Source organism: Amblyomma americanum, chromosome 6 (genome assembly GCF_052857255.1).
Source record: "Amblyomma americanum isolate KBUSLIRL-KWMA chromosome 6, ASM5285725v1, whole genome shotgun sequence".
Lineage (NCBI taxonomy): Eukaryota > Metazoa > Arthropoda > Arachnida > Ixodida > Ixodidae > Amblyomma > Amblyomma americanum.
Window position 1 is genome coordinate 1,999,924 of NC_135502.1, and position 24,201 is coordinate 2,024,124.

Genomic DNA, 24,201 nt, shown 5'->3' on the forward strand with positions numbered 1-24,201 from the left:
TTACCTTCATCGCATCATACCGCCTCTTGTGGGTTGTGGCTCGACACGCGTATGAAATTCGACTCACTTCATCGAGAAGGTAAGCGACATATCACCGGACGACAACGAGCTGCTAGTCTCGTTTGACGTCAAGTCGCTTTTCGCGTGCGTCCCTGTTGACCTTGCCGTACAAGCCTGCTCTTCTGCCCTCGAGTCTGACAGATCCTTTCCTGAAAGGACCCCTATTGACGTTCCTGACCTCTGCAGACTCCTACAGTTCTGCCTCAGCAACACGTATTTTGTATTCCAAGTGCTGTTTTACCGACAACTTCAAGGTACTCCTATGGGTGCCTCTATCTCCGTTACCGTCGCGAACCTCACCATGGAGTCCGTCGAACGCCGTGCCCTTGCAACATTTGCTCACCGGCCAAAAGTTTTCCTCAGATATGTTGACGACTGTTTCTGCATGATTCAAAAAGACGTTTTGCCTGATTTTTCATCACATTTGAACTCCATAGAGGACGCCATTGAGTTCACCACCGAGGCCGAGGCGAACGGTGCATTGCCCTTTCTAGACGTCCTGGTAAAATGCGATAGTGGCAAACTATCATTCAGCGTTTTTAGGAAACCCACCCACACGGGACGTTATCTCATCTTTAGATCCGTCCACCCAGCCTCACATAAGAGATCGGTTGCTGCCACCTTATTAAAAAGGAGCCAACGCATTTGCAGTTCTCCCGAAGACAGGGCAAACGACTTTGATATGGTGCGGAAAGAACTTTCACGCAATGACTACCCAACATCTTTTGTGGCATTGGTCGAAAAACAGGTGTGTCGACCAGAACGTGAAACTGCTGTCTTCCCTGCTGAAACGTGCTGCTGTTCCCTACACCCCTAGAATCAGCGAGGCGTTGGCACGCATTCTGCGCACCTTCAATGTTGACATTGCTGCGACATGCTTTGGCCAACGTTCTTCCAAAAGAAAAATATCCCGGCGTGGTTTACAGCATTCCCTGCTCCGACTGCGACTGCGTTCTATATTGGCGAAACCAGCAAATTCGAAAGGCACCTAAAAGATCGCAAAAACGACGTTAAAAACAAGAAAGTGGATTCCAGTGCGATCGCCGAACACTGCATATTGAAACAGCACATTATCGACTGGGGCAAGGCACAAGTTCTTACGGCAGAAAAGAGGAAATTCTCTCGCCTTCACCTGGAATCTTTGATTATACAAACGACCTGTCACACCTTGAACCGAAACTGCGGAAATCTGACAACTGCTTACGCACGCTCCCTGCGCCCCCTTTTCAAGCATACATAAGCTCGCGCACCCGGTTCTCGTTGTTTACTGTGAACAAGGCTCCCGTAGGGGAGCCGAAACGTCTTTTGTGTGTACTTTGCTGTGGTCGGCGTCTTCAATATCACGTTTTATAAACTCATTTATATATCCGAGGTGGCATAGTAAGGTTCTTTATATCCGGTTTAACACACAGATGTTCCCTATACTCTAGGTTAACACACGGTAGTTCTCTATGTCCGAGGTTAACACGCTAAAGTTCGATATATCAAAGGTGGCATACTAAAGTTCGATATATCCGAGGTAGTCATGCGTCTACTCGTGACGGCGGTCGCCGTTTCCGCTTGCAAAGGCTCTTCTAATGCTCACGCATTAATAAATATCTCGTTCTGTCGGCGGCACAGTGGCTGCCTGTATTCATTTTTTTCTAAAGCCCCTATTTACGTACTCGAAGCAAAAGTGCAAGTCTCGGAGGCAATCGATATGAGGGTTTAGCGAGATTTGCCGTTGAATTGGTTCTCTATGTCAAAAACATTTACAGAAGGAAACACGCTAAACGCCACTGTCTTTCTTGCTCGTCGTCCATGCTAGCATCACTCAGTCACCCTTTGCGCGGAATGTGTTCTAAAAATTTAGTTTTTGTAGCTGATTGATGTAGCCCTTTCTTATCCAGAAACTTAAGAGGCAGCACCGACAGCTCCGGCCGAAGCGCTCTGTTTTGGATTCGGCTGACGGGAACCGGCGTCACTCGCTCACTGAAGCGACCAAGTCGATTTCGACGCCTGGCACAGCAGTTCCCACTGAACCTAGTGCAAGACACCTCACAGTAAGAGCGCGAAGGTTTTCCTTTAAGCTGAAAGTTAATTCTCGCTTCATACTTAAGCAAGACAGTCGGGTTCAGTAAGCCGAGATTTTTTTTTTTTTTCGATAGTGTGTCCTATAAGAGGAGGCCTGAAGACTAACGCGAACAAGACGCTGGGCAATGTCGTACAGGCGACCATATACAGGGTGTTTTATTTTTCTTACCCTTCACGGGTTTATTTTTTTCTTTTTTAAGAAAAGTGGCAGGGATTTAACACAATTTAACCGATGAGATTTGCGAAAGAATGTGTTTAGCCTGCCTAGCTCATGGTTCTGCCTTGCTGGGTCGTCGGCATAACAACGATGTGCAATGCACCGTGCGAAAGTATATTTCAGCTTAACACGAGCCATGATTGGCTGCGGCTATAGCATAGTGCTCTCGTGCAGTGGTCAGCGATGCTGATCAATTCGCGCCGCCGGGGGTCCTAGTTGCGGCAATGTTTATTTAGTTATTATTTATTAATGGTCGAGTCAAGCTTCACACACCCGGTGAACCGGTTAGACCTCGTGATGTTCGCCCTAAACCTTTGAGAGATACATCGGTGCGGTTTGTCGAGCTGGGTTTTGCAGAAAGGTGGACATTATGTACGTCATATGGATAAATAATTAGATGATGCATTCACTTTTTATTTTTGGTGTTTCGAGGCAAGATTGTATTGAGCAACTGATGGCCGTAAACGTCGAAAATGAGCCCTTTTTAGTATTCTTTAAGGACATTGTGGTTCGAAGTATCTAAAGTCAAAAATACACATTTGAAATCTTGTTGAGTTGGCTTCCCCACATTATCTAATTTTGGAATGATGTCGCTGCGCGTGGTATCGTCGCCAATGGAATTAAACTTTTTCTACATCAATACAGAAACTGCGCCTGTGTTTAATGCATAATAAGTGCGAGAGAGGCCACTTTAACAACGGTTTTCATTCGCAATTTGTTAACAGAAAGGGTCCACATAAATGCGCAGAAAGAGGTGGAAACTCTGCCGCAGGAGCGGCGAGTGGGTCTGAAACGCGTCTGCAACCTGGAGGTGTTGGTTGACCACACGCTGTTCGAGGCCGTGCTCACGGACATGAGCGGCGAGCGCGAGAAGGCGCTCGACGCCATCACGGCCATGGTGGCCACGCACACGGCTGCCGCCACGGACGTCTTCAGCAGGACAGACTTCGGCGGCATCACCGGCATCTCCTTCGAAGTGCAGCGTGTGCAGGTGAATGGCCGTGCATGGCACAGTCTGTGTACGTTGGGGCCAGTAGATTGCTTTCATCCAAATCCACGCTATCGACTGAGCCAAAGGCGTTGTGGCCACTTGACGGGGCTGAAGAAACCCGACTCTTGTGGTCCCTTACCAACCGACTTCCTCTATTTTTTTTCTTCTCTTCTTTGTGTGCGGGTCAAGCCCCCGTATTCGACTGGAACGGCGTCACTTGAACCAAAGAAGATAGAAAAAAAAATTGAAAACAAGAGGGGGAAAAATTAGGAGCGATCAGTGGGATTGCTTCGGAGCAAATGCGACGCCGTTTTTGTTTCACTCGCCAATCTGTTCCATTTGTGATTTCATTTCCTTTCGTTAAAAGGACAGTTCCACTAGTTGGGGCATTTTGAAGGCAGAAACAACGCTGCGACAAGCTAGAAGGCAGAACGGGTGCTGACCTGGTCGCAGCGCTCTTTTTTTTCTTTGCCTCCATTGTCTTGTTTCTAAATTTTGCAGCTAGCATTGTAGCAGCCAACTAGCCCAATTAAGAGCCTTGGCAGTCTTTCACTCGCCTTCCAATGAAAGAGGGTCCTCACCCTGCGCGCAGATCAACGACTCGAGCGCGTGCGAGGGCCCCACGCGGCACACGAACCCATTCTGCCGCGAGAACATGGACGCGACGCACGTACTGTTCGAGCTGTCCAAGAGCAACCACGACAACTTCTGCGCCTCGTACGTGTGGACGCACCGCGACTTCCCCGGGGGGACGCTGGGGCTCGCCTACCTCGCCGAGCCACGAGGTGGGTCTCGCACGGCAAGAGCCCTTCGCTTCGCAGCCAGTTAAGCGAAATATATTTCGTACTGAGGCACTGAGAGCCCGACATCGAGGCGGCACTCTGAATGGAGAAGGTGCTTTTCCCAGAGCTCACTGCACGCGACTTTTGAACCAGTCGTCATCATCACTGCACGTGCCGTGACCATATATTTTAGGATGTGCCACGCCCACGGGTACCGCTTGAGCAGGAGCGCATACATTGGCACTAACTCGGAGGTAAAGTCTACACGCAGCGAGAAGCGGACCTAAGATCTTCTCCAGAGCGTGTGTTTGTGGCGAGCACATGGAAAGAAGCCAGCTCTGTTTGACATTGGTCCCGTATAGCAAATGCATCGTGGCGCTACTATATGCATGGTCTCGCGATACTGTAAGAAAAGCGAGCGACCGCTTCTTCTCTCCAACTTCGCTGCTTTATCTGCACTCGTGCAATTCGGTGTGCAGAGAGCCGGCCTATCGACCACATCACTTCAGAAACAGTGCACGCAGGCACAAAACGACTTGTCCTCCTCTGTCCTTGAGAACTGCGCGCGGCAGCCCTCCGAACCATTCAATCTTCCCTTTAAGTTTACCCATATAGTCTTATTGGGGATACAAGGTAGGCCTAAGCCGTGTAATTTTTTGCACTGCAGTAGCCGTGGCCACGATTCACCTTCGTGACCGAGCATCTCACATCCCATTTGGGCTTCTGTTCAGTGCGGGATTAGTTCTCGTGTGAAACCTTCTCGAACGGCGGACACAAGGGATTGATTCCGTCAATGCAGCCGATTCGGGAGGCGTATGCGACAAGTTCCACTTCGGCGCCAACGTGGACATGTCGCTGGCGTACAAGGGCAGCCTCAGCCTCAACACGGGCCTCGTCACTTTCATCAACAACAACGTGCGCCAGTCGCAGCGGGACACCGAGGTCACCTTCGCCCACGAGCTCGGACACAATTTCGGCTCACCGGTACGAGGGCGACTTGAACGCCCAAACCGTTCCATGAGTCCAGCTCCCTGCGGTGTAAATGTCTTTATTAAGTGATGAAACTTGTTTCACCGGCAAAAAAACGTGGGCATAGCCAGTTACGGCACACGACGACGCCGTGTAACCCGGAAAAACATCGCCGTCGCAGGCTTTGTGTGGGCTGGGTGTTGAAGGCGCGCAAAGGCAACCTGAAATTGCCAACAGTATTTGTCATACGCGTACAGCGTAGCGTGTTCCTTTTACGCAGATTCAGGCATGCGAAATAGAATCTGATTCTGTTCACTCAAGGGCGTAGTGCAGCCCATTCGACGCTTTCGTGTTCTGCTGCATTAAATAAGCCGCCGGCGAATGGCGCAGTGTTGAAGCTAAGCACTCAGGAACTGTTGGGAGTCTGTACACGAATAGCTGCACAAAATTGCAAGTCTCATAGTTGCAAGCGAGAAGCATCCGCGCGTACTCTTAAACGAAGCATAATAATGGTATACTGACAAGCATGGTTTCACTGCCTTCGACAAAAATAAGTGCTTCAATGCGGAACTCCACCTCTCGGCCGGCGCACACAGAAAGTTGAATCTGTCAACTTGATCATCGAGCCCTTCTCGGATTTATGGAGGAAACAACGCACGTCTTATTTCCCTCGTCTATTTCCTAGGATACGCTGCAATGTGGAACACAGCTTTGAGGACCTATTCACTATACCCACGACGTTTCGTATGAGTTACTTCCGTCGAGCTTATAGCTATCTCCATGATGTGCATGGCAGGTGAGGCTTCAGTTTAGCTCTAGTTTGCATGTGCTGCCTGAGCTTCCTCGCGCATGCTGTACACCCCCAGCACGACGTCCCAGCAGAGTGCACCCCTGGCGGCACCGAGGGCAACTACCTCATGTACCCGAACGCCCGCCGCGGAGGAGAGCCCAACAGCCGAAAGTTCTCACCGTGTAGCATCCGGAACATCACGCTCGTCTTGCAGGAGCTCGTTGCGGACGAGGCTTTCAATCCCAACTGCTTGCAGGGTGAGCTGTCCACTCGCGGCATTTCCTCTCTGGCCAAATGACGAGCACTTATGAGGTTTGCCCAAAGTGTACGTGACTGCACACCGCCTCTTCGACCCTATTGGCCTGCTTGCTTTTCGTCAGCCACGTGACAGAATTTAGTGGGCTTCTCTGCGAGTTACCACCCTTCGTCATGCCTAAAGGAACACGTGGGGCAAATACAAGTTATCCTGTACCGATAGGGCAACGAGAACGGAGCTTTTTTAAGCTAGCAACAAAAAAATGAAATGACGGCCGATTTCGCAAGTGAAGTGCGTGCATCTACAGCAATTTTTCGACGCTAACCCCGAACGCTGTGCTACAGTGTTATTCACTTCAAAGCGATACCAACCCTCTTTTTTTCTGTCGATAATGACGCCACGACTTCGAAACGACTCGAGGAAAGATTTTTAAATTCAATTTTCCCAGCTATAAATGCGTCGTTTATGCCGGACAAACGCCAGCATAGCCAGAAAGAGCCAAATATTTCTTTTCTGAAAACAATAATTGCATAGAGTTGTGTTGAGTGAGAGAAAGAAAACAACTTTAATGCCAGTATACCACAGGTCTTCCTCATGGAACATGCTTCGACCCGGTACGGTGCCCGAATGAACCGAAGTACTCCAGCAGCAAGGGGGCTTACGGCAAATGTTGGTGGGGATGTAATGCCAGCGTTACGTTTGTATATAATGGGTCCTCTGTCTGTGCTTATCTCCGGACAATTAGGACAGATAATACTGGACAATTACGACAGAGAAAATAATGCGGTATTGTGGATATGAATTCGTCGCAAGAACCACGCGATACATAAGTAGCAGGCAAATTACAATGAGACATGTTCAACAGTAACGCAAATACAAACACGACTATGAATAAGACGCCAACATTTTGTCAATAGAATCAATGGACATAATCACATCAGAAGACAGCTTGTTGCATTCCTAAATAGAACGCGGGTAAATAGAACACTTAAAAACATTAGATTAGAAAGGAGTTAAAGATTGTGCATGATGTCTTCTTGGACGAGTTGTAAGGGGCGCAAGGTTAGATTCGGAACTCATAGCAACATCCCAGCTATAATATCTATTGTTAACTTATTTAAAGGCTTTGAATTATTACTTGTAAACGAGTATCTTTTAAGCCTTGTCAGAGCCGAACGTTTGTTGAGCCCTTTATCAGAAAAAAAATGAAATCAACAAAACTGAGCAAGATTAATGACAAAGTGGTGGGGATTTCAGGGAAGAAAAATAAGGAACTAAAGCCTGTGTGTCTTTCACTGGCAATGAGTTTTATGCAAATTATCCTTTTTTAGAACATTCGCGTTTGGCAGCAGCAAAATTATAAGACAGACGATATTACTATCTTAGATTTTGTCTCTGTATGGGAAAAGTCAATGTCCAGAAATGTAACACGAGAACAATCATGCCTGCACATTGTAATATGGCCGGATTATTTTTTTCTTGGCAGCTGTTTTAGAAAGCATTTGCGAATTGTCAATAAGAAATTTTCGTTTTTGAAAGACTCCTTCATAGAGCGGCGTTTAAAAGGTTAACTTGCACAGCTTCGTTGAGGAGAGGCTTAGTACGAAGCGTGCTTGTTCAGGGAGAGGTGCTGTTAGCTAGGAAAGTGCGAACAACTGATGACTTCGTTAGAGCGGCCTTGCCCTGGTGAGACTATGGCCTGTTCGTCTCCGCATAGCAGCCCCTTGGCGTCAATGCGCAGAGCCCCGCGGTCCCTTCTGCGGCAACAAGGTACGCGAAGAAGGCGAGGAGTGCGACTGCGGTTACGACAGCCGCGATTGCGTCGACCGCTGCTGCTACCCGCGCGACAGCGGGCCCGACAGCGCGTGCAAGTTGCGGCCCGGAGCAAAGTGCAGGTACGCGCGGGATTGATTGATTGATTGATTGATTGATTGATTGATTGATTGATTGATTGATTGATTGATTGATTGATTGATTGATTGATTGATTGATTGATTGATTGATTGATTGATTGATTGATTGATTGACGACGACTTTTTGCATCTCTGATTTGCACCTCACACTAACGAGTTCACGGGCTCTGCAGTAGCTTGCGTAGCGCACTGAGCGCTTGTAAATTGTAGTGCTACAATCCCAAAAGCCCACCTTTGACGGAAAATCTTTCAGTATGTTTATTTCTTAACAAACATACTGAAGGAACATAAGATTTTCCGCAGCAAACTTTTCAATGTGTTTAGATTTTCCGCCAAAGGTGGGCTTTTGGGATCAGTTAGTTTCTTCACTTTGGGCTCTTATCTGTGCGTGCAGTCGCCAGGGGATCTAATATGAGCGCGAAAGATAAGCTTCTAACTGCCTTACGCAGCAGATTGCCAACCTGCCCCCCCAAACTTTAGCAGCATTGGTCCGTGTGTTGGCGCATTTCTTCTCTTGTGTTTGTGCTCCTTTGCTGTTGCTTTGAATCACGCAGCCTTTCTGTTGCAGCGATATGAAACGGCGCGCTTGCATGCTCACGCTAAGAGTGGCTTACTGGCATCAGTGTGAAGGAAACCAGCAAATACACAGGCGACGCTCGGACCGAAAGACGGTGAATTCGGTTCGGCGGCTCCGCTCCTGCCGGACGTGTATTTCTTGTCACCAACACCGTGACGATATGTACTGCATGCTTTCTTCACATGCATGTCATAGCAGGCCCCTCACCTTTGTCTGCTTGCTGGCCTCGGGTGACTGCGCAACAGCATGTGTGATACCGGAGAAGCGTTTTATAAAAAGCGGACCGCAAGTCCCGTCAGCAGTGTATGCGGTACCATCCTTTTGGCAAGATAGCGTTATAGGTGTTATGACATTCCGTGAAGTGAAATCAGGATGGCTGAGAAGTCCTTTAGGCCCGCGCTTTCTTATCTATTCTGGCTGAGCCCACGTTTCGTGCAGCCCCAGCAATTCGCCGTGCTGCACCAAGAACTGCGCCATCAAGGACGAGTCAATGTCATGCCGGCCAGAGGACGACTGCCGATTCGAGGCCTTCTGCGAGTATCCTTTTCCGCCTCATCGCCGCATTGCCAGTTCCTATGCATGTACATGCGTGTCTATTTTCAAGCCAACTCCTGCGAATCAGACTCTTACACTTCAGTTTAATAGGCGGAAATAACCCGTTCAGGCGCAGCGACCTGAATACCTCCACATCCTCGTGCACAAGGGTTTGGTTTGGTTTGGTTTATAGGAGTTTAACGTCCCAAAGCAACTCAGGCTATGAGAGACGCCGTAGTGAAGGGCTCCGGAAATTTCGACCACCTGGGGTTCTTTAACGTGCACTGACATCGCACAGTACACGGGCCTCTAGAATTTCGCCTCCATCGAAATTCGACCGTCGCGGCCGGGATCGAGCCCGCGTCTTTCGGGCCAGCAGCCGAGCGCCGTAACCACTCAGCCACCGCGGCGGCTTTCGTGCACAAGGAGCACAAATGTGTGGCGCAAGGCCTGAATACTGGGAAATCATCCATATAGGACCACATAAAGTCCGGCGTGCGAAATTAACGAAAAATGTCATTTTCAATATGAACGCCTGCGCTTTCTGCGGTAGTGCTGCGGTCAGTAAGCATTTTCTTTCGCTGCTTGTTTAGCCTGGATGAGTGCTTTGAATTTCTTTACATAATGAGTTCTTCTTACATGAATGGCGGAAAAGCAGTGTAACTGAGACCCTGAAACCTGTGCCGAGTCGCTGTGTGGAGACAGAAAGTGCGCAATTAAGCCTTCGGGAGGATGAAAATTTTTGCTGTACAATCATGGCAGGCTGGACCATAGATAGCATCCTTTAAGATGAAAGCTAATGCTTTTTCACATTATTCTCTCTCTGCGTAGCAATTCGCTCCTGAAGGGGGTGACACCAAAAGAGAAAAACGGTCAATCGGGGTGCAACTGCATGCCTCTCTTCATTCTGCCTTTTTCTTTTTCTTTGTCTTGCCTTACTCTATATGCCATTTGCTTTTAGTGCGCTTCCACCAGAGATTCCACTCGGCCGTTGGCTACACGGTCCCTCTGCTACCTTGAAAAGCTGGGTGGCTGGGTGCCACCCACTTGTGTGACAGGTGGGCTGCCTAGGTCACATGACCATGTGAGGTCAACGCATCTTGCCCATGTATTGTGAGCTCACTGTCCGCCGGGGCAGGTGGCAGTTCATGTAATGATTAGTCGTGATAGGGTGCTCGGGAAGAACAACCTGGGTCTCACAAGCCCCGCCGATGGCAGCAGGCGCGTCGCTTAACTGCTGCACCACTGCGCCAGGAGTGGTATGGGGAATCGCCGTGTAAAGAAAAAAATGACCAATTCCGCATATAAAGACATTAACGCATTAAGGTTATCGTGTTTTACTTTTAAGGCGGAGCTTAAGTATCCGCTCCAGTTTTAGTGCGCTAGCACGAAGGCCCTCACTCAAAGATTTCGCCGACCTTTGTCTGGCGCAGCTTCGCCTTGAAAACCGAGCCTCGACTCGAAACCACCGAAGTGTAATGGAGCGCAGCTCATTCGCATTCGGCACAATGCTGGCAAAAGTGTTTACTATTTGCGTCGTTTTAGTTCCTCCAAAACATGTTCAATCTGCTTTCACCGTGGTAGCAACTCCAAGAAAACCTACGCGTGCATTTTTGGTTAAGCTAATAAAAACACTCATATCCGAAACGCACCGAGCCCGTAAGAACTCGGTAACCGTTTGAAGCCGTCTCTTCGGCACTTTTCGTTCTCTTTCTTGAGACAAGCCCCACGCTTGTTTGCTGTTGAAAACGTCCGGACCAAGTTGCTGCCTCCCTGCGCTCGCGAAAGCGCTCTGCTTGTAGCGGCAGCGCGGCTAAGAGCGCTAACGTCAGTCGACGGCACTCCCGCTGAAAGTGAGCGCTGTACACGGACAGAGCATGTGTTGTGCCAGACAGTAAGCGTGGCCGGGCGCAGTAGAAGCCTTGACGCCACCAGCGGTGTGAGCGCCCACTGCCCGGCCTCTCGGCGGCGCGCCAACGGCACGCTGTGCAACCGCGGCACGCAACTGTGCGAGGCCGGCGAGTGCGTGCGCTCCGTGTGCGCCAAGTACGGCCTCGTCCCGTGCTTCCTCAGCGGGCCGGACCTGTCCCCGGGGCAGCGGTGCCTCATCGCCTGCAGAGGACACGGTACGACTTCGTTGCCGCAGTTACTCCTTGGTGGCTACCTGCAGCACAACCGTCCCTTAATTGTGTCGATCTAGTAGCCCCGTCAGATCTGTATTCAAGCGATAGCAGGGTCCCCGGAAAGGCTCTTTGAGGTTGGCTATAAAATGCACGCATTATGTAGAGTACAGGCGGCCGAGCGTTCGTGCCGCGTACAAGACGTCAAAAGCGTGCCAATAATTTACAAGGAATTTTTTAATACTCCCGCTTCCATGCCTCGCAGCGATCAGCGGTGGCCGACGGAGAGGCCGAGAGAGTGGAGCCGGTGCAGGAGCGCCAACTTTTCAGCGCGCAAAAAGTGACGAGAAAAGAGGGAAAGTCGCGGAAATTCAAATTTTGACTGCAGATAACTGAGCTTCCACAAAACGCATTAAAAAAATTCTTGCTGGAGGAGCTTTGTCAAGCGGCGCCCTTAAACATCCTAGGCATTCTTTAATGAGAGCCTCTTTAAGGCCTCCCGTTCAGCGGGAAAAGCGGCGTTAGGTCGCGAAACACTTTATTCGGCGAAAAGGTTAGACGCCACAAGTGCAGCGGCGGAATTGAAAAGTAATCAAAGCATCACATGAATTGTTATTGCAATGTCTTCACAAGAGTAAAACGTCACTATGATACGTCAGCGTATAAATTAAACCAATTGGCCTGAAAACAAAATTTCGGTAATTAGTGGGGAATCGAAACTTAGACTCTACGCTTGCGACTCAGACACTGTACCCCTAGGCCCAGCAGGCACGTTCGTGCGGCTTGGTTAAAGCGCGGTTTGATATGTATGTCGTATAGTCTTCATCGCATAACGTGGTAACACGTCTTTATGCTAATGCCTGTGTGTGTCATTAGAGGGGCCCTAATTAAGGGAGTAGTGATTAAGCGAGTAGCAAGTGGATCGTCGTTCCTCTGTTCATGTGCCGGTATTCTTCGCTGAAGGTACTCAGCAGTACTTCGGCCTGGCCATTGCGGAAATGTGCGATGCTGATTCCTCGGTATAGAAGCAACTGCATGTCCCCTCGATGATGGCTTCTGCGTTAATGGCTTTCGTGGCGCCTACGGTCAAGATAATGCTTGAACGTGGTGGGACGCTGACTTCTTCCTCCAGGACACTCAGGGCAACGTGATTTTCCCGAGTTCCCATCGAAGGGATGGCCTCGTCCATTGAAAGCGTGATCGCCTTGGATCGCAGGTCGATGATCGCCTGATGCTCATAAAGGAAGTCCATGCCCAAGATTACTTCGCGGGAACATTGCCATAACACGAACAAGGTCGCAGGATAGGTATTTCTCTTGACAGTCAGTCGCGCTGTGCGTCGCCCTAATGACGTAATAAGGTGGCCCTCTGCGGTGCGAATTTGTGGGCCATTCCAAGAGGTCGTGACTTTCCTCAGCTGCGCAGCGAATGTTAGATTCATCACCGAGTAATCGGCTCCTGTGTCGTCTAGAGCGGTAATTTTCCGCCCTCGATAACCAGTTCGATGCCCTGGTTCTTGCTTTGCACGTCGTCCTCGGCGTCGCTTCACCGCTTCGTCGGGTATGTGAATAATGAGTAGGGCGTGTCGTCGAAGATTTCCTTGGTGGCGTCGCGTTGAAGGCGGTTCACGTCGTGGTTGAGGTTGTCATTGCATGCGGCGTCGGCGTGTCGGTGTCGGCGTCTTCATGCGGCATGGTCGTTGGAGTATCTTCGGCGTTTCGCTTGTGAGCAACCCCACCTCCAGAGGTTGCTGTCTTTGGTTTCCCCTGCGAGGGCTGGGAGACCTTCCTCGTACCTCGGCTGCGTAGCTGCGGCGTGTCGACGCAAAGCGCGAGGTTGACGGTGATGGTGAGCGCGAAAGGTGGTTCAGCGCGTACTCCTCTCGACGCAGGTACTCGTCGATTTCTTGCGGACGTTGGCCGAGGCGTCGTCGTGGTGCGTCAACGGCAAATCTACGAAGACCGATACGTTCGTGCGGGCAGTGATGAAGAATATGGCTGGCCTCACCGCAATGGAAGCACAACGGCTGGTTGTCGGAAGTCCTCCAGGCGTCGCATTTCCTGGGGCTTGAGCTCGCTGGGCGGGCGGGAGCAGAGAGGCGGCATTCTGGAACAAGTGGTTCATAATGGAAATGTACAGCGCAAATACAGACAAGGACACAAGAAGGAATGACATGGAACACCGAGCACTTCTGGCAACTTTACTTCGGCAGCTTCGGCGAGCCCTCCCTGAGAAGCGCTCAGTGTCACCTGGTACTGTCCATGACCTTGAACAGATCAGCTTGCCTCAGGATGTACAGAAGGAGCTCGCACTGGGACCAAAGTTCGCGGTCCAAGAGAAGAGGTCAGCCCCGGAGCTTGTGTCCTTGGTCAGACGGGTGGCCCGGTGTGCCTCCGCATGGACGCATGGACGCGTTGCACCACTGCAAGCAGCCTGTCCCGAAGGTACCTGTCAAGCGCGTTTTGTCCTTTCTGAAAGAACGCGCCCTTTGTGTTCTACCCGCTGACAAGGAGGGGGGCTTTGCTGAAAACAGCGCTCGTGTGGTCCATGTCATTCTTTCTAGTGTCCTTGTCTGTATTTGCGCTGTACATTTCCATTATGAATCACCAACATGCCCAGTCTGCCACCTTAGTGAAGTGGTTCATGTCGGAGAGGACGTCGGGGTGTCGTTAGGGCTTCTCGTGGACGATTTCACGGATAACTTCCCGCAAGCTGTCGCTGGTGGTGCATGGTCATCGTGTCCAAAGGAATTGCAGAGACATAAGCAGGGCGGTTGTACTGCCGTGTCCAGATGTCGAGGATCTTCTCGATGGTGCAGGCTCCTTGCAGGAATTCCTCGATGGTTGTTGGTGGCTGGCGGACGAGGCTGCCAAAGATTTGTTCTTTGACGTCGCGAAGTAAAAACTGAACTTTCTTTTCCTCAGTCATATCGGGATCAGCGCGGCGAAAGAGGCGCTTCATTTCTTCAACGTAACCGCGTACAGGCTCATTCGGAAGCTGGATCCTGGACTCGGGGAGTCATTCGGCTCTTTCTTTCCCCACAACTTTGGTGAATGTCTTCAAAAGTTCTCTTCTGAATAGCCCCCCTGTAGTTAGGGAAGACTTGTGGTTTTCATATCCCGTGCGTGCTGAGCCCTCTAGTCAGAAAAAGACTTGTCCTATTTTAGTCGCAACATCCCAACTGTTGAACCATGCAACGCGCTCAAATTGGTCCAGCCGTTCTTCGGGGTCTTCGCCTGGGGATCCATTGAATGTTGGCGGCATCCGCGGCTGCTGCAGGACGATCGGGGTCGACGTGTGTGATGAGGGCATGGTTGACGTTGCGGCGTCTTTTCGCTGTCTGATGCGGTCCGGCAGGGTCCCGAACTCAGGCTTCTCTTCCTGCAGACGTCGGCTGGCTCGGTGAACCGCTGGCTCGCCCTCCGATGCGAAGTGCAGAGTGCTGGCGTCTCGACTTGAAGGGGGTTTCCGGTACATGGAAGGCTACCCAGCACCTCCATCAGATGTCACGAAGTCGTGACTGCAGTCCGGAGAGCAGAGACAGAGCGAGAATGGCGTCTAAACAAAACTCTTTATTTGGGCTGACTTGCGCCCACAATGGACTGAATCACTCGGCGGCGGCGTAGCACCAAGCGTTCTCGGCTGTCGTCGAGCAGAATGCCAGCAGCTCTCGGCCGTGCTCAATTTAAAGCTGACAGCGAACTTTCGGGATAAAGCGTGCAAAGTTACTAGAACATTCTGGAACGAGGTAGAATCGGTTCCCCCTGGACGCGATCAATCAAGATAAATCTGGTCACGTCTTGCATCGTAAACAAAGCGATAAAGCGGCATTGGCAGCTTTGAAGAATGAACCAACAAACACCTCAAAGACTCGCGGAAGTATGACTAGCATCCTAAGCCGCACCATACCAATGACATCTCTAGCTGCTGTGCCCGACAATAGGAAAGATTTTACCACCATCTCGGACTTCTTAAAGCATAGCCGGATTTTGTGTCTTTTTTGTAGCGCCTTAAGGCTTTCTTGTCTATAAATAGCTAACCGGGAAGCCCAATTTCTGTGTTTAATTGTTGCTCTTTACGGTCGTCTGATATAATGCCAGCAAGAAATTAACCTCCTAATTCCGAAAATGAAGTCACGCGTATGGTAAGTTAGGCTTTTATTGATGAAACTGTCACCACAGCACAGATAAAACATGTCTTGCTTATTCCCAACGCACAGCTGCTGCAGCTAGCAAAAGCCGTCTTTTTTTACTCTTTAAGGCAAATAAAGAGGTTTAACAACGACGGCATCGACGTAGAGGAAGTAAAGTTAGATTTTGGCATGAAAAAATGTAAAGCACTTTCTTGCCCTGGCTTAGCACTAGTGGACGTCACATTTTTTTGCAGAGTGCAAGGGTCCATGAACGACGTTCCCGAAGTTTGCGCCCTTTTAAGAAAGCAATGAGAGGCCCTTTATCGTTGTTGTTTAGAAAATCAGCAACACAAGTTTATTTTCTAGACTCTGGCAAACGTGCGGACTGGGCTGGAACGCGCAGAGTCTTGTTGTGCGTCCTTTGAAAACAGGGGAGGAGAGCGAGTGCCACGAGGCGTGCCACTTCGAGCGCATGCGCGGCCTGTGCCACAAGAGGCTCGAGCCGGGCGCTGCGTGCGACAACCTGCGCGGCTACTGCGACGTGTTCCAGCAGTGTCGCCACATCGACACCGAGGGCCCGCTCACAAGGTTGCATTGGCTCGTGTTCGGAAACCAGGGCATCACCAACGCGCTCACGGTGAGTACGCCTTCCAGTTCCCAACACACAGCTCTGTCCTTCGCCGAAGCACGTGTCAGAAGGACACTATCCCCCCCCCCTCCCCCAATCCGCTCCGGTCTCATTTTATACAATAATTCCATCTCTTTCTACCTGCACCATGCACGCGTCATCGTCGCTGGCATGTTTCGTAAATTGAGCGCTGTGTTCTTCATTTCCTGCTTGTCTCACCTGTTGCGCACTAGTTGGAAATAATTAGGCCAGTCTGTTGCAGTCCTCTATCACGTGTCCATCTGTGGTGCAGAGGTACTGGTACCTGACAGCGCTGGGTGTCCTGCTGAGTGCCGTGCTGACGCTGCTCTTCATACGAGTCTCCACTGTCTACACGCCCACCAGCAACCCACACCTGACGCCGCACAGGAAGCTCACCATCAGCGTCACCCACCCGCTCGATTTCATCACCGAGCACATACGCCGTCACCGGTGACAGGGGAATACAGCAGCATGGGCGCCTCATCAGCAGCGCTACCAGCCGTCTCCAATTTTTGTGCACGAAATTCGACGCTGAACAACTAGAACGGATACATTAGTGAAAGCGTTTCGCACGATACGGTGACATAATTTTTGCGAGATCTGCAGGCTTAGGCACCCACACAATTAAAGCCATGCAGGAGCAACACTCGTGCACCGCTTTCATAGCGGCCTAATTAACAGACGTACAGTGCGTGACAACAACTGTAGTGCACACATTGAAGCATGAAGCCTCATTACGCCTACCGCGATCAGTACATCCTGCGCTTCAAGCAATTAGTTGTATCACTATCATTTACTTTGCGATGAAGTGCCTTGAAAGTTGGAATAAGAACGTAATAAAAATTCTCCAGACACCTTGGCTTCGCGCATGCGTGCTGCGTGCACTCGACCCTGCTGGCACCAGAGTTCGTTTCCGCTCAACTAAACAGAGGAAACCACCGCACTTCTCAAGTTTTTCGCAAGGCGGAAGAACCACGCTGCTGAACAACCGTCGTCGCATAAGAGCACTTCAACGTTATAGTTGCAACTTTATTACAACGTTATTCAGCTCATTCATTTTTGAGCGCGCTCTCTTGAAATCATCATCATCATCATCAGCCGTACTACGACCACTGCAGGGCAGATGCCTCTCCCGTGTCTCTCTGATTAGCCCTGTCCTTTGCCGGCTGCATCCACCATATCCCCGCAACCATATTTTAATCTCATCCGCCCACCTAACTTCCTGCCGCCCCCTGCTACACTTGCCTTCTCTTGCAATCCACTCCATTACCCTTACGGACCAGCGGTTATCGAGCCTTCGCATTACATGCCCTGCCCAAGCCCATTTCTTCCGTGCAGCTTGGCCAAAGATATCAGAATGTCGTGGTTGTGCGCAACGTCTATTGTAATATTTTACAGTGATACTGAATGCACAGACTATTCAGTGGCATCGCGAGTTAGACATATATGAGTAAATACGACGAGAGAAAGGTATAGTGCCCATTGCTCAGTGGCTATCAGGTTTCATCGGCCCGGCGGCGATCAAACAAACATTCAATTCGGTGGCCTATGTTGGACAAGTGCTTTTATGTGCTATGAAAACCAGTGTGGTCAGAAAAAAAGCACATTTATGAAAGAAGGTGGCGAAGTTCTGTGCTCAACGCGTTTCATTAAGCGAAAACGGGAATGAACGCATAGGGCATCCATAAGTTCCTCTGTGTTTCTCGTGGCCTATGTTTAACAAGTGGTTACATTGGCTATGCAAACCAGTACGTGTGTTCAGAAAAAAAAACATATTTATGAAATAAGTGTGAAGTTCTGGGCTCAAGGCGTTTCATTAAAGAAAAACGGGAAAAAAGCGTATAAGGTATCCATAAGTTCTGTTTTTCTCGCGGCCTGCGTTGAGCAACGGGTTACATGTGCTATACAAACCAATGTGGTCCGAAAAAAAAGCACATTTATGAAAGAAGTGGGAAGCTCTGTGCTCAAGGCGCTTAATTCATTAAAGGAAAACGGGAAAAAAGCGTATAGGGTATCCATAAGTTCCTCTGTTTTTCTCGCGGCCTGTGTTGAACAACGGGTTACATGTGCTATACAAGCCAGTGTGGTCAGAAAAAAGCATATTTATAAAAGACGAAAAAAACGAGAAATAACGTACAGGGTATACACAAGTTCTTCTGGGTTTCTCGTGGCTTGTGTTGAACAAGGGGTTACATGGGCTATGCAAACCGGTGTGTTCAGAAAAAATCATTATTATGAAAAGTGGCAAGTTCTGTGCTCAAGGCGTTTCACTAAAGGAAACCGGGAAAGAGCGTATAGGGTATCTATAAGTTCCTCTATTTTTCTCGCGGCCTGTGTTGAACAACGGGTTACATGGGCTATGCAAATCAGTGTGGCCAGGAAAAAGCGTAATTATGAAAGAAGCTGGCGCAGTTCTGGTCTATGAGGATGAACGTCCCAAAGCGACTAAAGCTATGAAGGAAGCTATGCCGTAGTGAAGGGCTCCGGAAATTTCAACCACCTGGGGTTCTTCAACGTGCACTGACATCGCGCCGTATACGGGCATCTAGAATTTCACCTCCATCGAAATTCGACCGCGGCGGCCGAGATCGAACCCGCGTCTTTCGGGTCAGCAGCCGAGCACCACAACCGCTGAGCTGCCGCAGCGGCTCGCTGGCGAAGTTCTGTGTTCAAAGCATTTCATTAAAGGAAAAGAGGAAATAGCGTATATCAATATGTTCCTCCGGGTTTCTCGCCGGGATTGCGCGTCCCCACGACAGTACGCAACTTACTTCAAAAAGTTCAGTCATCCAGAGGAAATATGCTTATTTGGTATTTTCCTGCCTCTTTTTGAACACAGCAAGTGTTCCAGGTTGAAGCATCACCAAGAATTCCAGCAGAGCACGATTTATAGTGTAGGTGGCAGGACGTGTTAAGTCGCTAGAATCCTCCGAAAACAATATGCTGAGTTTTCTTTTTTTCACACCATCGTGTGGGAAGTAGTACTACATTTTCTCAGCATATTTGAAATGGCAATCGCGGAAGAGTCAGTTAATTCAAGAAATCGAGAGCGAAGAAGTAGTTGGGAAGAGTGATCTTGGTGTTATGTCGTTGGATATAACTGAGGCCAGCCGTGCAATTTAATCACGTCTGGAAGTGCAGGAATCTATGAGAGAAAAGAAAAAGGCGGGAGAACGTAGAAGAAGAAGACGCACGCCATTCCTTCAGAGACGACAACAACGTGCCATTCAGTAAGAGGCCATCATCATTATCATCAGCGACCACTACTCATCGGCCACACGGGGCACCTAAATGTCTTCGCACGGAAGGTAAGCGAGAGCGCTTGCTGACCACGAGACCAGAACATGTGCAGATTTCCGCCGACGTGCAAGCCTTATGGTTGCCGCCCAGTAACACTGCCCCTGCGTGCAAGCATTTGTGCAAGTCTTACTCTGTTGCCATGAAAAGAGTTTAGGCATGTGGGATCGAGCGCCCTGCGCATGTGATGACATGGCATGCCGCGCTCGGGAGATGTCGTGAGAGTATCAGCGGAGGTTTTTGTCAGCCGCTATTGCGCTTCGCTGAATTCACAGAGAAACCGACAACCAGACCCTCGAGACGTTAGCTTACTCGCTAGCGCACTTGATAAGGTGCTCGTTGTTTTTTTCTAGCCCATGCTGCGACTATTGCGGGACGCGAGAAAGCGTGCCAAAACTTAACGGCCGTTCTTTCCCCCTCGCAGGCGTCTCTCTGCCCTCGCTCCGACGTTACGCGCGGAGTGCGTAGATCCGCCAGGTATTATCACTTCGATATCCGGCTAGTGTGGCACAGCCACTGTGATGGGGAAAGAAGATCACGTGTCGCCTTTCGTTGCGTGGCCACTTCTGACACCATGCATCGTCGCTCCGTTGGAGGCGTAATGAGAGGCGAATGCCGTGGCTTTTATTCCGTGCTCGCTTATATAAGCCATGCCAGCCCGAATGGCGAGGGAAAAGATGAGGGGGGCGCGCCTTGCACGTGTGGCATGAGGGACGCAGCTCAGGCCGGCTCAGCCTTATCACAATGCGATACATAGAGGAAAAGGCATGCAGCCATGTAGCTTTCTGTTTTGCTCAGCTATCATGTGTAACCTTGAGGCGAAAAAGCCGCTCTGCTGGCGTGCGTGTCCCATCCACGTAACTCAACCCCAGAGAAAACACGCACCCGGCTCAATCCTCCACATGTCAGCACCCACCAAAAGCACACGCAGCATTGGAACGAAAATGAAAGAAAAACGTAACGGGCGATTTAGCGCGGTTAGGCCAAACGCGACTGAGCTCAGTGCGCTGGCACTTCGGCTCCCGTTTCGGGCCTAGGCTCTCTTTTCAAGGTTAAACTGGCTTCAGACAAACATCGGTGGAAAGCGAATTGCGCAGTAACTCTCACTTCTCGGTAGACACCTCAAATGCACCCTAATGGACGGGGGAAGGTAGGAGTGGAGGAGAGAGAGAGAAAGAGGTGCCGTAGTGAAGGGCTCCGAAATAATTTCGACCATCTGGGTATCTTTAGCGTGCACTGACACCGCTCAGCACGCGGGCGCATTTGCGTTTCGCCCCCATCGAAACGCTGACGCCTCAATAGCTTAGTGCAGGCTTAGGTGCAGTAAAAAGTTGACTGCAAAACTGACGCGGATTTGTAGTATAACATCGTATGACTGCCTATCAATGTTTATTTTACTCGTATCGCCGTAGTAGCGGCGTGGTGTGTGAAACCCCAGCGAGGGGATCCTCCGCCCTGCAGAAGCGTCCCTATACTCCCAGCTTCTTCCACTGCTCCGCACATCCAGAAGCAAAGCCCCATATCCACCAGCCTCTTCCGCCCATCTCATCTGGCCAGAAAAATCCCACTGTGTCATGTGTGGGGCGGTGTGGCGGGTGTAGGTGGGTGGATGGATGGGCTATCTCCTATCTATACACGGCTGCAGTGGGAAGAGGCTGGCGGGTAGTGCTTCTAGATCCTCCGATGGTTTGAGGCCTTGTGGAGGCTAGAGTTGGGCGAGTGGGCGCTGGGGAGCGCTTCTTGAGGGCAAATATCGACAAAGGGTGACAGTGGGTGGATGGCAGCCAGCTATCGGGGAGGTGGCTGCTTTGGGTGCTTCTGAAGGCTGGATACTTCACGCAAACAACGCCGGCATTTTCGCCAGCTGCCACTGTCGCAGTAAATAATATGATTGCGCGCACCCCTCCCCATAAAGAGTCGCGGGGCCACGAAAGGAGGCACGCGATCGGCTTCACCCAATGCAGCGGCTATGGCGCACAGCTGGATATCGAAGCGGCACCGGGTGAAGGTTCCAGTCTACGCACAGTGCGCGCAAGATGGAAATGAAGGTGCAGACATTCCTGTGAGCAATAGAAAAAAAACGGGCGGGCGCCGTTAGGTCGCGCCGAACTTCACGCTCTCCCGCGTGATGCAATATTGTGATCGCGATATGCACGCAGCGTAGTTAGTGGTGCATACCGAAGGCAATTCCACATGAACTGTGTAGTCCATCTAGTGCATCGTTTTCCATCGCATTTCAGACAATGGTCGACAGAGCACATGGAGTCGCAGCTCGAACGCTGGTCTGCGATCAGTTCCGACAAGCCGTGGCAGGACGAAGACAACTACCGCCCGCGTGCGCCTTCGGCGATTGATCCTGGCGCCTGCTGCCTCAGGGCGACGGTGGGCCTCGTCGGCCTGGTCGTGGCGGCCATCTTTATAACGAAAATCGTGGACAGAACGGTGGGCATCACTGCACTGTAGTGCTGAGCCTCTAACTTAATTATTAGAACAACTTCACGAAGCCCATATTTTTATTCAGTGCTGCTCCATTTGAAAAAATTTCGATACGTTGTAGCGCACTCTTATATGTGGAAGTTGGAGGTTTGTTTCCACTGAGATCACATTAGTAACTACATGTCGAAGGTGGTAAATGATGCCGACAGTAGCTATTCTCTTTTCTTTTAAGTATTGAGATTTTATTGCCATTTTTATTGGCCGCATCGGCGGTCAAACATTTCAGAATCAAACAGGCATATTTCGGCACTTGAGTGTTAGTAGACACTCGAAACTGTTTCTTTTGGCGCAGTCACTGTGAGAAATTGCGTCTAAAAAAGATATTTTTTTCTGATAATATTTAGAGAGTCCGTATAAACAATGGAAAATTATTTCGGTGATTTTAGCGCGATAACGTTAAAGACCCCATTCACCAGAAAAACGATGTCGGCTTTGTCGCCGTTGTGAGCAAAAAATCACGAGCATGCCTCTGGCAGGTGGTCCCCAGAGAGCAGCCTATAGGAGGCTGGTGGGCCGCCCAGGTCACGTGACCTTGCGGTGTCATCACAACCTGCCCACCGTGGCAGGTGGCAGTTAAATTAATTATTGGTCGCTCGGGAAGAGCAACGTGTATCGCACACACTAAACAAATTCTCACCCTTAACGGTGCAAATCAGCTGTCCCCAGACGAACACCCTTTTCGGTGTTAAAAAGGTTGCGGAAATCCGAACCCTAAAGAAAGGGTGCACAGCATGAAAGTTTAGAGGGCGCGCATCAGTCGAAGGATTTTGCTTCATGGGTGGATCAATGTGGAGCACCCTTCCAACATGCATTCGTAGAGGTGTTATGGAAAAATAGTACCCTGTCATGAGGGTGCAACCATGACATCCTCTAAAGTATCATGAAGTGCACCCTTCTTTAAGGGTGATCATCTCTGTATCCTTTTTTTAGCACCGGAACAATTGGAAAAAGGTGCTCGTGTGGGGACAGCTGATTTACACCCTTAAGGGTGAGAAATTGTTTAGTGTGCACAGGGCCCACTGCTGGGAGCACCTGCCATCGCAAGGCAGTGGCGCATCGCTTAACTGCAGCACCTCTGCACCAGGAGGGTATGAGGACTCCCAGGGATCTTTGAATGTAAAGTAGACAATGACCTTCTGCGTATATATGAATTAGCCCATTACGCTATCGCGTCATACTGTCAAGGCGGAGCTTAAGTGCCCTTTCAATTTTAGGAGTACTGCACCTCTTAAAAACTGGCAATGCAGCAGTGTCTCAAGAAGTGCAACTGTGCTGATACAGAAATAAATGTTGCCGTGGGCAAGCAAATATGCGCACAGAAAGAGCCACCACTTATTCCCAGGGCTTTTGGATTATGCAGAAGAGGTAACACGCGTCTATCTAGGATCAGTCACATTTCCACTTAGTCAAGCACCCAGGGTCCGTTTTTTATTTTTACACAAAATTCTGCTAATACTTCTACGGGCGCAGTTATAACCGTCTCAGGTCACAGCTTTGCGTCCTGGCGTCTGCTTATGTTATTCAACCTCAAGTGAAGCGAAAGCTTACGATACCACCCGAGTTGAGAGAAACTCAAAATCCAGTTTAGTCCGTTCTTGTTAGTCCGTTCTTGTGACAAGATTGCAACACACCTTACGTATTTCAGGTCGTTTCTAGTGGATCGACAAAAACCTGCTTGGGGATAACCTCTGTTTCTTGTTTCTGGGCGTGCAGTTAGATGCGGGTTTCTCAGAGGGTGCGCCTAACCACAAGGCGGAGAAACATGTCTTGACGACCGAGCGACAGTCCATGCTAGACTCTTCGACGCCGTCCAGCACGATCAGGCATCGCACCCCCCACCGACCGCCGATAGCGCTGACGCCCGAGACGACCCTGAGTGGCGCGCAGCCTCCCACCAACTCATCGCCTACGGTTCTCCGAACGGAAAGCGAAGCGAGAACGGCTACGCAGCATGCGACAAGTACTACTTCGAGCACCATCGAGCCAGCCGCTCATACTAGCCCCGTTCAAGTTGAGACGAGCACGAGCAAACCGAAAGCGTCGACGTCAAGGATAACTACGACGTCGGGGGCAACTGCAACGTCAAGTGCAACTTCCACGACAAGTGCAACTGCGACGTCAAGGGGAACTACAACGACCGCGGAACCATCGCAGACTGCGTGCAAGACGGACGACTGCCTGTCGCTGGCCGACTATCTCCGTCAGCAGATGAACTTCGACAGGGACCCGTGCGTCGACTTCTACGAATACGCCTGTGGTAACTACAAGGGAGGCCATGTCTTGTCCGAGGTATGTGCCATATATATTTGCCTTCTTGCTTCGACGCTCCTAACGGCGTACCACAC

At 50.2% G+C, this 24,201-nt stretch overlaps 2 protein-coding genes across 2 annotated transcripts in view; both read left to right on the forward strand.

Annotated features, from left to right (window-relative positions):
• The first annotated feature begins 1,966 nt into the window (after positions 1 to 1,966).
• LOC144094443 (disintegrin and metalloproteinase domain-containing protein 10-like) lies at positions 1,967 to 16,709 on the forward strand. Its single transcript, XM_077628379.1, has 10 exons — positions 1,967 to 2,102; positions 3,123 to 3,341; positions 3,934 to 4,135; positions 4,923 to 5,107; positions 5,959 to 6,139; positions 7,880 to 8,033; positions 9,067 to 9,165; positions 11,098 to 11,288; positions 15,846 to 16,051; positions 16,335 to 16,709. Exons 2-10 carry the CDS (start codon positions 3,204 to 3,206, stop codon positions 16,515 to 16,517), a joined length of 1,539 nt encoding a protein of 512 aa, XP_077484505.1. The 5' UTR covers positions 1,967 to 2,102; positions 3,123 to 3,203; the 3' UTR covers positions 16,518 to 16,709.
• Positions 16,710 to 19,306: 2,597 nt separating this feature from the next.
• The window catches only part of LOC144094444 (membrane metallo-endopeptidase-like 1), a 69,725-nt gene continuing 64,830 nt past the window's right edge, over positions 19,307 to 24,201 (forward strand). The window contains exons 1-3 of the mRNA XM_077628380.1: positions 19,307 to 19,371; positions 21,601 to 21,802; positions 23,570 to 24,145. Of these exons, the coding sequence (XP_077484506.1) occupies positions 19,355 to 19,371; positions 21,601 to 21,802; positions 23,570 to 24,145 (795 nt within the window). The 5' untranslated portion in view covers positions 19,307 to 19,354. The remainder of the gene's footprint in view (positions 19,372 to 21,600; positions 21,803 to 23,569; positions 24,146 to 24,201) is intronic.

Coding starts and splice junctions, on each gene's coding strand:
- LOC144094443 (XM_077628379.1), top strand. CDS start 3,204: ATGAGCGGCGAGCGCGAGAAGGCGCTCGACGCCATCACGGCCATGGTG. Junction 6,140..7,879: donor CAATCCCAACTGCTTGCAGG/GTGAGCTGTCCA, acceptor GTCAATGCGCAG/AGCCCCGCGGTCCCTTCTGC. Junction 9,166..11,097: donor CGATTCGAGGCCTTCTGCGA/GTATCCTTTTCC, acceptor TGACGCCACCAG/CGGTGTGAGCGCCCACTGCC.